Source organism: Megascapheus bottae, chromosome 15, assembly GCF_031878675.1.
Source record: "Megascapheus bottae isolate mThoBot1 chromosome 15, mThoBot2.hap1, whole genome shotgun sequence".
Lineage (NCBI taxonomy): Eukaryota > Metazoa > Chordata > Mammalia > Rodentia > Geomyidae > Megascapheus > Megascapheus bottae.
The window spans coordinates 42,657,573-42,671,110 of NC_143523.1; the positions used below are offsets into that span (position 1 = coordinate 42,657,573).

The 13,538-nt window shown below is 39.5% G+C and overlaps 1 protein-coding gene across 2 annotated transcripts in view; it reads left to right on the top strand.

Moving 5' to 3' along the window:
• Ddx50 (DExD-box helicase 50) overlaps positions 1-13,222 on the top strand; it is a 42,283-nt gene extending 29,061 nt beyond the window's left edge. For both annotated transcript variants that reach the window (XM_090346455.1, XM_090346456.1), the window contains exons 10-15: positions 546-665; positions 1,875-1,948; positions 2,167-2,326; positions 7,208-7,342; positions 9,006-9,050; positions 12,723-13,222. In XM_090346455.1, the coding sequence (XP_090202581.1) occupies positions 546-665; positions 1,875-1,948; positions 2,167-2,326; positions 7,208-7,342; positions 9,006-9,050; positions 12,723-13,001 (813 nt within the window). In that variant the 3' untranslated portion in view covers positions 13,002-13,222. The remainder of the gene's footprint in view (positions 1-545; positions 666-1,874; positions 1,949-2,166; positions 2,327-7,207; positions 7,343-9,005; positions 9,051-12,722) is intronic.
• Positions 13,223-13,538: the final 316 nt, after the last annotated feature.

The window sequence follows — 13,538 nt, forward strand, 5'->3', positions numbered from 1 at the left end:
CACTGGTGTTAAGTGCACCAGAATATGATACCCCTCCCATAAATGACTAACTTCTCTGTTTGTATCTAAAGTTTGGCCCAACAAAATCATACAAAGGAGTTTTTAAAAGCTGATGATGAAGAACTCTGGAATAGGTTAAATATAACTCAAAGGTTTTTAATTTTTTACCTCAAATTCTAGCACATAATTTAAGATTGGTAAGTACAAAGGACCTGGGTATCAGTGGCTCATGCCTGTAATTCTGGTTACTCAGGAGACTGAGATCTGAGGATCATGGTTCTAAGTAAGCTGGGTAATAAAAAAGTCCATGAAACTCATCTCCAATAAACTACCCACAAAAGGCCAGAAGTGAAGCTTTGGCTCAAGCGGTAGAGTACTAGTCTTGAGCAAAAAAGCTTAGGGCAACGTCTTGAGTTCATGTCTCAGAACTTGCACCAAAAAAAGAAAGAAAGAAAAGTACAATGGGATGAATAATTACTATAATTATTATTTGGGTGCTATAATGACTATGGAACTTGATGTTTTAAAAAACATCTTATTTTTAGGATGTTGAATCCTATATTCATCGCTCTGGACGCACCGGAAGAGCTGGCCGTACTGGGATTTGTGTATGTTTTTATCAGCCAAGAGAAAGAGGTCAACTAAGATATGTGGAACAGAAGGCAGTAAGTAAAGTTAAATAATCTCAGCCTTATCATCTAAATGATGCCTTAGATGACTACTATTTTTACATTTGTTCTCACAAATACCTAACTCACTTTAAACTGAAATTCAATGTGAAGCATGTAGAGAGCTAAATTTATGTCAGTTGCAGGATTTGTTTTATACAGCTTTTATTGTGAAGACAGAAGAGCTGACTTTCTAATTTTTCCTTTGAATTTTTCTCATTACTAAAACCAGAAGAATATTATGATTTCATTAGCTCAGTCCAGCATTGTAGATGGGTGATTGTGACATTGTTTTGGTGTAGTAGTTAAAAAAAGAAATGGTATTGTTAATGGCACAACAGCCATTTTTTAAAAACACTTTTAGATTTTTTTTGTAGCATTTCACGTTTTTCTCTCCTTTAATTATTATTACTATTATTTTTTGGTGGGTCATGGGTCTTGAGCTGCCCTGAGCGCTCTCCCTGATTTCTTCAGCTCAAGGTTACCGCCCTACCCTTGAGCCAAGCCCCCTTTCTGTTTTTGTTTTTCTACAGGTTAATTGGTAATAAGATTCTCAGGTCCTTTTGTGTCCAGGCTGGCTTTGAACCGGATTCTCAGATCTCAGCCTCCTGAGTAGCTAGGATTATAGGCGTGATCCACCACCCATTGACTAATCTTTTATCTTACTTTTTGTACTGCTCCTGAGGCTTGAACCTCAGAGCCTAGGTACAGTGAGGTTTTGTGCTCAAGGCTTGTGCTTTATCATTTGAACCACAGCTCCATGCCTAGCCTTTTGGTTAGGTGGAGATAAGAGCCTCGCAGATTTTCCTGCCCAAACTGACTTCGAACCACAATCCTCAGATCTCAGCCCCCTGAACAGCTAAGATTATAGGTATAAGCCACTGATACCTGGCTTCTCCTGCTTTATGATGTGTATTTTTATATGGTACTTCTTATTCAAGAAAAATAATAGGTTTAATCAATGTCTTTCTATTTTGTCAATCAGCTTTGATTTGAAAATGAATGCCTATGATTACATCTTGGGAATAATTCAATTTTTTCCCCCTCATTTTGGAGTTTATATTTTGAGGAAAAAAAAACAGATCTTTTCAATTATGGCTTGGAAATCTTTAATTCCAAGCAATGAAAATTCAACAGATTATATCGATTTAGGAATTAAAGTGTAACAACTTCCATTTTTCTTTAATGTAATTCTTTCATTTTCAGGGGATTACTTTTAAACGTGTAGGTGTTCCTTCTACAATGGATTTAGTTAAATCTAAAAGCATGGATGCCATCAGGTATGCTTTCTGACCTTGCTGAATAATTTTTTCTTTTGTATTAGGCTGTTCATCTTTAAGCTCCTAGTCAAATGTCAGAAAATTTTAGTCACCAGTTTTCCCAGCAGACATTTAAGTTATAATAAAATAAAAAAATATTATTCTTCCTCTTCATTCTCTTTATCTTTCCTTTTTCCCCTATGTCTTGATCAATAACATTTATCATTTTTAAACCATAGGTCTCTGGCATCTGTTTCTTATGCTGCTGTTGATTTTTTCCGACCATCAGCCCAACGACTGATTGAAGAGAAAGGGGCAGTGGATGCATTGGCAGCAGCATTAGCACATATTTCTGGAGCATCAAGCTTTGAACCACGATCTTTGATCACCTCTGATAAGGTAAAATGAGTGAGAAACTTGAGTATGTCGGTAGAAAGTCAAAACTGGCCTAGAGCAATTATTGTGTAACAAATGACTGAATATTGCATTTAATTCTTCCATACATTATTTTCCCTGTTTAGTAAAAAAATAACAGTATGGAAAAAAGTCCCACCAACCTATTTCTTGGAAGTGGAGCTGGTAGAGTGCTAGTCATGCAGAAAAGTTCAGGGACTCCCAGGCCCCAAGTTCAAGCTCCAAGACCACCAATACACACACATCCATACACAGACATAGAAACACCCCCCCCCACACACACATACAATTTGTTAGAAATGGGCTTTCTCATCTATCTCAAGTTTGAGTCTAAGCTGAAGTACATACTAAGACCCTGTTTCAAAAAACTAATACAGAGAAACAAATAAACTCTCCCACTATAATTGTGTTTAGTTAGTTTTGTAATGTTTTGAGAGTCTAAGAGTGTTTTTTTAATGTGTTTACGTATTCCGTTGGTTGGTGCATAAATATTAACCACGTGATTTCCTCTTTGTGGGTCATTCCCTTTATTAACATGTAATGATCTTGTTTGTCTCTTCCTGCTAATTGTAATTAATTAATTAATTATTTTATTGAACTCAGGGCCTGAGCACTGTCCTTGGGCTTTCCTCAAGATTAGCGCTGTACCATTTGAGTCACAGCACCACTTTTGACTTTCCTATGTATGTGGTACTGAGGAACCCAACCTGGATCTTCGTGCATGCTAAGCAAGCACTCTACCACTAGGCCAAACTCCCTACCTCTTCACGCTAATTTTATTTTATTTATTTAGCCAGTCCTGGGCTTTAGCTCAGGGCCTGAGCACCATGCTAATTTTATTTATTTGTTTGTTTGTTTGTTTATTTTGCCAGTCCTGGGCTTTAGCTCAAGGCCTGAGCATTGTCTTTGGACTTTCTCAAGGCTAGAGCTCTACCACTTGAGCCTCAGCACCACTTCTGGCTCTTTTTTCTATGTACGTGGTACCAAGGAATCGAACCCGGGTCTTCGTGCATGCTAGGCAAGCACTTTAACCACTAGGCCAAACTCCCGGCCCCTTCATGCTAATTTTAATGAGAAGTCCATATTACCCAGATATAAGTATGCCAAGATAAATTAAAGTGAAAGATCTTTTTTCATACATTTACTCAGAATTTGTGTCCAGGAAACTTAGGAAACTTATTTCCTGGACACAATAAATATAGCTGGATTTTGTTTTTTGATCCAATCTGTTGCTCTGCATGTTTTAGATGGGGAGTTGAGCCTGTTTATGTTTAATGTGTTCCTGCCATTTTGTTGTTTTCCTGTACAGAGGGATAAATAAGGAAGACAGGAAAGGAGTGAAGGAAAAAAGAGGAAACCAATGCCCAGCTTCATCTTCTAAGAATAAGAATTTTCAGGCCACATGTCAGTGGCTCCTGCCTGTAGTCCTAGCTACTCAGGAGGCTGAGATTTGAGGATCATGGTTTAAATCCAACCCTAGGTGGAAAAGTCCATGAGACTCTTATCTCCAGTTAACCACTAAAAAGCCAGAAGTCAAACTGTAATTCAAGTGGTAGGAAACTAGCTAGCCTTGAACACAAAAGCTCAGGATCAGGGCTGAAAGTGTATTCTAGTAGAATAGTGGTTGTCTAGCATGCATGAAGCCCTAGGTTTGATTCCTCAGTACCACATATATAGAAAAGGCTTCAAGGGGTGCAGTGCTAGCCTTGAGAAAGCTCAAGGATAGTGCCCATGCCATGAGTTCAAGTCCTAGATTTGGCAAAAGAAAGCAGGGACAGATCCCAGGACTTGAGTTCAAGCCCCAGGACTGGCATACACAAGGAAGAAAAGAATATTCAAGCAAGGCACCAGTGGTTCATGCTTAAAATTGGAGCTACTCAGAAGGCTGAGATCTGAGGATCATGGATTGAAGCCAGCCTGGTCAGACAAATCTTAGAGACTTATTTCCAGTTAGCCAGCATAAAGCTGGAAGTGGGGGTGTGGCTCAAGTGCTAACCTAGAAGCTTGGAGCCAAAATCCAAATGAGAGCACGGGGCCCTGAGTTCATTCCCTAGTATGATGCAAAATAAAAAAGGATAAGAATAAGAAACAAGCCAGGCACTGGCTCACACCTGTAGTCCTCGCTACTCGGGTGGCTGAGGTCTGAGAATCTGTTTGAAGCCATTATGTGCAGACAAATCTTGAAGAGTCTGTCTTCACTTAACTAACATAAAGTGAAAAGAGAGAGTATAACTTAACTGGTAGTACACTGGCTGTGAGTGAAAAAGCTGCGAGAGACACAGAGAGAAATAGGGAATGAGAGTTTGAACTCCAGTTATAGCATGTACACACAGAATTCTATACAAGTCATTTAATATCTAGCCTATGTTCAGATTTGAATTATTCTACTAAAAACATCTATCTGTTTATCTCCAGGAAAATAAAAGAAACCCTTATCTTGCATAGTACTGTGCTGATTATTACATACCACAAAGTATTCTTAAAAATATATATATATTTCAGCCGGGCGCGGTGGCTCACGCCTGTAATCCTAGCTATTCGGGAGGCTGAGATCTGAGGATCGTGATTCAAAGCCAGCCCAGGTACTAAAGTCTGTGAGACCCTTATCTCAAATTATCCACTAGAAAGCCAGAAGTGGTGCTGTGGCTCAAGGAGTACAGTGGTAGCCTTGAGTTGAATAGGTCAGGGACAGCGACCAGGCCCAGAGTTCAAGCCCCAAAACACCCCCACACAAAAATTATTCATTTAATTTTTATTACTATTAGAGAGGACATGTACAGAGGGGTTACAGTTATATTGGTCAGATAAAGAGTACATTTCCTTTTGTGCACTGTCACCCCTTTCCTCGCTCTTTACCAGTTCCTCCCTCTCATCCCTACCTAAAAGTTGTAAAGTTCATTTTCAATATAGTATCAAGTAAATTCATCCTTCCCTCCCTCCCTCCCTCCTTCCCTGCCTATCTCTCTCTCTCTCTCTCTCTTCTCTCTCTCTCTCTCTCTCTCTCTCTCTCTCTCTCTCTCTCTCTCTCTCTCCCTCCCTCCCTTTCTCTCTCTCTCTCTCTCCCTCCCTCCCTCCCTCCCTCCCTCCCTCTCTCTCTCTCTCTCTCTCTCACTCTCTCTCTCCCTCCCTCCCTCCCTCCCTCCCTCCCTCCCTCCCTCCCTCCCTCCCTCCCTCCCTCCCTCCCTCCCTCCCTCTCTCTCTCTCTCTCTCTCTTCTCTCTCTCTCTCTCTCTCTCTCTCTCTCTCTCCCTCTCCCTCCCTCCCTCCCTCCCTCCCTCCCTTTCTCTCTCTCTCTCTCTCTCTCTCTCTCTCTCTCTCTCTCTCTCTCTCTCTCTCTCTCTCTTTCTCTTTCTCTTTCTCTTTCTCTTTCTTTCATCAGTTGTGGAGCTTGAACTCTGGGCCTGGGAGTTGTCCCTGAGCTCTTTTCTAGTGGTTAATTGGAGATAAGAGTCTCATGGACTTTAGTACCCGGGCTGGCTTTGAACCTCAATCTTTAGATCTCAGCCTCTTGAGTAGCTAGGATTACAGGTGTGTGATCTACCACACCCAGCAAAACTTTTATTTTTTAATTTTTATTTATTTTTTCGAAGGGGGTCATGGGGTTTGAACTCTGACATGGGCGAGGTCCCTGAGCTCTTCCACTTAAGGCTACAACCTACCCCTGAACCTGGTTGCTGTCCTTGAACTCTTCAGCTCAAGGCTACTGTCCTATCCTTGAGCCACAGCCCCACTTCCCATTTTCTAGTGATTAATTGGAGATAAGAGTCTATTGGCTTTGTATTGCTGGGGCTGGCTTTGAACCTCAATCTTCAGATCTCAGCCTCCTGAGTAGCTAGGATTACAGGCATGAGCCACCACACCCAGTGATGTACAGAAGTATTACAGTTCAGTTAAGTAAGTCAAGTAATGAATACATTTCTTTTTGGACAATGTCACCCTTCTCTTACTCTCAGTTTTCCCTCCCATCCCATCCACAAGTTGGGTAGTTCATTTTTAACGTAGTGGCTAGTAAGTACCAACAAAGAACTCTTCAATTTCTAGTTGCCATGGAACCATGCAGCTGAGCAATAGAGTCTGTGTAGTAAAACACAATAGTGTATAGTATAAGGACTAGTAGATATTGGAGAAGATACTATGTTTCTGAGAGTATGCATATAACTCCAGATTGGTATCAGATAATGGAACTTAATTCACAAATCCAGCATGGTAGCTTTACCTTCATTAGTTGCGATACTGACATTGAGAGGTTCAAGGTCAACCCACATGAAAAGATGATGATCCATCCACGAGTGCTGGTAGCTCATACTTGTAATCCTAGCTACTCAGGACACTGAGGTCTGAGGATTGCAGTTGAAAGCCAACTCAGACAGGAAAGTCCATGAGACTTATCTCCAATTAACTACTATAAAACAAGAAGTGGAACTGTGGCTAAGCAATATCCTTGAGCAAAAAGAGCCCAGGTCCCGAGTTCAGGCCCCATGACTGACCAAAAAATAAAAAGTTAATGGTCCATTTTTCAATAATAATTTAGTATCTAATAAAATACTGTGGTTTAATAACTCCCCACCTTCCCCAGAACTAGGGTTTGAACCTAGGGCTTTGCTTTTTTTTGCTTTTGCTTATTTTGAAGATGGAGTCTAGGCTGGCTCCAGATCTTAGTCTCTTGAGTAACTAGGATTATAGGTGTTCACCATTGGTGCCAAACTTAATTCTTTTTTTTTTTTTTTTTTAATTTGCTCGTCCTAGAGCTTTAACTTAGGGCCTGAGCACTGTCCTTGGGCTTTCTCAAGGTTAGCACTCTACCACTTGAGCCATAGTACCACGTCTGATTGTTTTTGCAAATGTAATGTGACTTCTGTTCTTTAAGGGGTTTGTGACCATGACTCTAGAAAGCCCAGAAGAAATACAGGATATCAATTGTGCTTGGAAAGAACTTAACAGAAAGCTGAGTAATAATGCTGTATCCCAAATTACCAGAATGTGCCTCCTAAAAGGAAATATGGTAAGTTTTTCTAAATGCTTATAAAGATTTTTAATTAAATATCAAAAATGTTTATAAAGACTGCCAAAGTTTTTTTTTAATGAAGACTGAGGTAATGAACAATACTTTTTTTTCCTTAGTATTGGTTCATATCCATTTACATTTTTGGAGAATTATTACAGGATACTTTATTCAGAGTAGTCAGTTATTCTGCTTCTGGTTTAATCAATATTTTAGTTATCTAAGTTTCTGCTATGGTAGACATGTCATGGATCTTTATTTTCTAGATCTTAGTGATTTATGCTTTTTATAGTTAAACAACTTGTTAATTTAAAGAAGATGCAATTTTGGTTTTTGCTGGGTTACTGTTTTTTTTTCCTCCCCCATTTATTTGGGGATAGTAAGGTCTCACTTAACCTCTCCAGCTTGCTAGGCAGCCACTCTCCCACCTGAGCCATGATGCCCCAGTCTGACAGTATTTTTAACTACTGTTGGTTACAATCATGAATGAAGTCAGTCATTTTCATACGGTATAATTAAAGTTGTCATCTTAGTGACTTATTTTTTTCTAATGGTTTTGTTTCATTTATTCATCTAGCTATATGACACAGGTTTATTCTAACCTAAAATTTAATAGCTAGATTGTTGGAAATAATCAACGCTCTCAAAGTATAATATTTAAAGATTTGAGTGAAATGAGAAAAATAATTCACAAAATAATTTAGAGGGAAACTTAAATAAAAAGATCCACAGGTTGGGGCTGGGAGTTTGGCCTAGTGGTAGAGTGCTTGCTTAGCATGTACAAAGACCTGGGTTCGATTCCTTGGTTCCACAAACATAGAAAAAAAGCTGGAAGCAGTGCTGAGGCTCAAGTAGTAGAGCTCTAGCCTTGAGAAAGTCCAAGGACAGTGCTCATGCCCTGAGCTCAAGCCCAGGACTGGCCAAAAAAAGATCCACTTAAATTAGCTTTCAACTTACAGTCGACCAAAACTTCAGAGGAAATGTCTCAGGTTATATTAGTCTTATTATGTAATAATATTGCCACATTTTGTGTGAAAAACTTTGTTACAGTAAATTTTAATTATTTAAAATAATTCTTTGTCGTGCTTATACATTGAATCCATTATCTTATACATGTTAGGGAAGCACTCTACCTTTGACTTATATTTGTGTCTGCTCACTAATTTTTCTTTTTTTTGTTGGTCATGGGACTTGAATTCTGTCCCTGAGCTGTTCAGCTCAAGGGTGCCACCGCCTTACACCTTGAGCCACAGTGCCACTTCCGGTTTTCTGGTCATTAATCCCAGACTGGATTTGAACCTTGATCGTCAGATCTCAGCCTCCTTAGCAGCTAGGATTATAGCCACTGTGCCCAGCTACTTACTGAATTTTTTAAGCAATTTGTTTAGAAGATCATTTTATAAGGGGTACGGAATTTTGGTGTCTACGAAAATTCTAGAAAATCTTCTTGGTTCCTTTTATAACGTAGTAAATAAGAAAAGATATTTACTTCTCAGATTTAGTAAATCTGTTGGCCCTATGCTGCTATGGATTATCTACCTATCTTGATTATATAAGGAATCATGGAACTTTCTTTGAGCAAAAATGAGAGTATCACAAATATTCATTTGTTAGTAAAAATTAACCTATGTACCTAAATGAGAATATTTTTGTTTACTTTTAGGGTGTTTGTTTTGATGTTCCCACAACTGAATCAGAAAGATTACAGGTATTTTAATTAAATTTTATTTATTGTTTGTTTGTTTGTTTATTTTTGCTGGTCCTGAGGCTTGAACTCTGGGCTCAGGGGCGCCCTGAGCTCCTTTTTCTCTTGGCTAACATTCTACCAATTGAGCCATAGTGCCACTTCTGGATTTTTCTGTGGTTAATTGGACACAGGGGGCTGGCTTTCCTATTGTGGCTGGCTTTGAAATGTGATTCTCAGATCTCAACTTCCTAAGTAGCTAGGATTGCAGGTATGAGCCACCAGTGCCCGGCTTATTTTCATTTTTGATCAGCTAAAGATGTACATAGAATTATTCACTGAACCCAGTGGACATCAGTTTTTAAAAGATAAATGAAGGAAATTACTCACAGAAAGTAAAAATGGAACAGTCCTATAGATAAAAAGAGACAAGAAATATCATGTATGGACTTACACTTAAAACCAGAGGATCAAGTGATAGAGTGCTAATCTTGAGCACAAAGAAGCTAAGGGACAGCACGAAGGCTTTGAGTTCAAGCCCGAGGACTAGCAAAAAAAAAAAAAAAAATACCATTTGGCTGGGAATGTAGCTTATTGGTAGCATGCATGCCTACAATGCATGGAGCCCTGAAAATTTTTTTTTTATATTTCATAGTTTCCTGATTTTATTTTATTGGGAGGGGGAAGTGTCTGGCATGGGTCCTGTCTCTGAGTTATTTTGTTCAAGGCTAATGTGCTCTACCACTTGAAGCCACTGCTCCACTTAAAGTTTTCTGGTAGTTAATTACAGATAAGAGTCTCAGGGATTTTTCTGCATGGGCTGGCTACAAACAATGATCCTCAGACCCTGAGGTCTGAGTAGGATTAGACATGTGAGCCACTGGCACCCAACTCAGACAATAATTTCTTTCTTTCCTTCTTTCTTTTTTTTTTTTTTTGCCAGTCCTGGGCTTGAGCTCAGGGCCTGAGCACTGCCCTTGAACTTTCTCAAGGCTAGATCTCTACCACTTGAGCCTCAGCACCACTTCCGGCTTTTTTTTCTATGTATGTGGTACCAAGGAATCGAACCCAGGTCTTCGTGCGTGCTAGGCAAGCACTTTAACCACTAGGCCAAACTCCCGGCCCTTTAGACAATAACTTCTACAGTGAATAATTTGTCTACATATCTCTTTACATATGTATTTATTTATTTATTGAATTTTTTTTTGCCAGTCCTGGGGCTTGAGGTCAGGGCTTCAGCAGTGTCCTTGGGCTTTCCCAAGGCTAGAGCTCTACCACTTGAGCCACAGTACCACTTCTGGCTTTTTTCTATGTATGTAGTATTGAGGAATCAACTCCAGTCTTCGTGCATGCTGAGTAAGCACTATCATTAGGCCAAACTTACAGCCCCTGCATATTTATTTTTGTGGACTTGTTTTAAAATAAGCATAGTATTATAGTCGGGTACCAATGGCTCACACTACTCAGGAGGTTGGTATCTAGAGGGTAGCAGAGCCAGCCTGATTAGAGAAATCTCTGTGGCTGTCTCAACCATATCAGCTCAAAGCCAGCTCAAACTCTTACCTCTGAAATAACCAATAAAAAGCCAGTCTGGAGGTGTGGCACTCAAGCAGTAGAATGCCAGTTGTGAATAGCAAGCTGTTTAAACATTAGGCCCTGAGCTCTGGTCCTGGGGACTAGCACCTAGAAAAAAAAAAAGGATTTTATGATTTTTAGTCTTTTTTTTTTTTTGCCTGGGAAATTTCTGTATATGTGGTACTGAGGAATCCAACCCAGGGCTTTATCTATGCTCGGCAAGAACTTTACCATTAGGCCAAACTCATGGCCCAGCCATGTTTGTTTGTTTATTATTTTTTAGTGGGTCATGGGGCTTGAACTCTGAGCCTGGATGCCCTACATCTGGAACCACAGCCTTGCTTCCCATTTATAGTGATTAATTGGATATAAGAGTCTCAAGTTCTTTAGTGGCCAGGCTGACTTTTGAGCCGAGATCCTCAGATCTCAACCTCTTAGTAGCTAGGATTACAGGCAACTAGGATTACAGGTGTGAGCCACTGCGCCCAGCTCTGCCATGGTTATTTTTAAGATGGTTTTTCTCTTTCTCTTTTGTGTGTGTGTGTGTGTTTTGAACACAAGGCCTCTACTTGAGCTATCCGTCCATTCCTGTTTTGATTTTAAGTTATATTTCAGATGATGTCTTATGTTTTTGTCTAAATCTGGCCTCACAGCATGATACCCCCTCCCATTTAGCTAGTACTTAGGTGCACACTGTCAGTCTCAGTTTCTTCGTTGAGAGGATATCTTGGTATATTTTTGTTTGAACTGGCCTCACATCATAACCCAATGATTTCTGTCTTCTGAATAAGTAGGATTATAGACTAAGCCATCATTATTTATTCTTGAATTTATACCAGTTCCAAATAACTTCCACCTCTTTTTCAGTTCTTGGCTGTTGTAGGCATTTTTTTGATTCATAGTTTACTTTTTGATTCTTTAATATACTTCCTCTGGTCCAGGAGTTTGGCCTAGTGGTAGAGTGCTTGCCTAGCATGCAGACTAGGCTTCAATTCCTTGGTACCACATACATAGAAAAAGCCAAAAGTGGTGCTGTGGCTCAAGTGGTAGAGCTCTAGTCTTGAGAAAGTCAAGGACAGACCCTGAGTTCAAACCCTAGGATTGGCAAAAAATAAAAATATATTTCTTCAAAATACATTACTGCTTATTAGTGGCATATCTCTATGCTGACAAAGTTAAAAATGCTCTCTTTTAGAATGTATAAAATAGGCATGGTAGTATACATCTGCAATTCTAGCAATCAAGAAGCTGAAGCAGGATTGAGTTTGAGGCCAGTCTAGGATATACATAGTGAGACCTTGTCTCAAAAACCAAAAAAGCAAACAGAAATGTACAAACTGAGTATGAATTTAGAATCTTGAAACAATTCTAATAGCTTCTTTAGAGGGTAAAATTTTATTGAATGAAATTTGAACATGTTTTATTTTCTAGTTTTCATTTTGTTGCAGGCATTTTCATTGAGAAATAAAGGGATTCTTTAGCTAATAGATAAAGGATATAAAATCTCCAGGTGCCAGTGGCTTATGCCTGTAATCCTAGCTACTATAGAAGCTGGGGTCAAAGTTCACAATCCATGGGAAAAGTCCATGAGATCCTTAATTGCCAATTAGCCACCAAAAATCTGGAAGTGGAGCTGTGGCTCAAGTGGTAGAGCACTAGTCTTGAATAGAAAACTCAGGGACAGTGCCAGTTCCCTGAGTTCAAGCCCCTGTACACTTCTATTCACCACCACTCTTCCCCCTCCCCCCCCCAAAAAGGCCTCTTTACTCACTGCTTGCTTATGGTTTGTTTCTTTCCTTTCCTTTCCTTTTCTTGTCTTGCATGGAGGGGAGGGTGGCTGGTCGTGGGGTTTGAACTCTGGGCCTGGGCATAATCCCTGAGCTCTTCAACTCAAGGCTACCGTCCTATCACTTTTTGAGCCACAGCACCACTTCCTGTTTTCTGGTGGTTAATTGTATATTGTAGTCTTACTGACTTTCCTGCCTGGTCTAGCTTTGAACTGAGATCCTCATATCTCAGCCTCCTGAGTAGCTAGGATTATAGGCATGAGCCACTGGAGCCCAGCTGCTTGCTTATGGTTTCTATTTGTATTTATATTAATATTGTTAATTCCCTTCACAGGCAGACTGGCATGATTCAGACTGGATACTCTCAGTGCCAGCCAAATTACCTGAAATTGAAGAATATTATGATGGAAACACATCATCTAATTCCAGACAAAGGAGTGGGTGGTCAAGTGGCAGATCGGGCCGGTCAGGCCGGTCAGGGGGCCGATCTGGTGGCCGGTCTGGTAGACAGAGTCGACAGGGAAGCAGGTCAGGAAGTCGACAAGATGGTAGAAGAAGAAGTGGGAACAGAAATCGATCAAGAAGTGGGGGCCACAAACGGAATTTTGACTGAGCATTTTGACAGTTAATCTACCAGTGTGAGCTTGCCTATTTCTGCCTAATCATGTACATTATCCACCAAAAATTAGGTCATCATAGTTGAGGTATGTGTCTGCAGTTTACGAAGAAGTTGGTCGTATTTTTTTAAAAAGTATTTCACCAGAATGGTTGTAACAAATCTACTTATCCAGTTATACCTTTGAATAATAAAAAGAAAATCTTTTATTATCTCTCTTCACTGTGTGTTGAGAATTTTCTCACTGTACTCTAAAAATTTGTTCTAAGACTTGGCAGTCAAGTTTATCTTAAGGTTTCCTACATTCTATAAAATATGGTATATTTATATTTTTATATTCAGATCCTTCTATATGTTATGTGACAGAATAAGCTACCCTTTTTATGTTAAATGGCTGTATAAACTGGTAGCATGGCTAATTAGGTATATAGCATTTTAAGTTCTAAATAAATTTTGTTAAAAAGTTGTATAAATATTGCACAGTCCTAAATTTATTTAGCATACTGTCTGCTATATGTGCATTGCTTTGCTAAT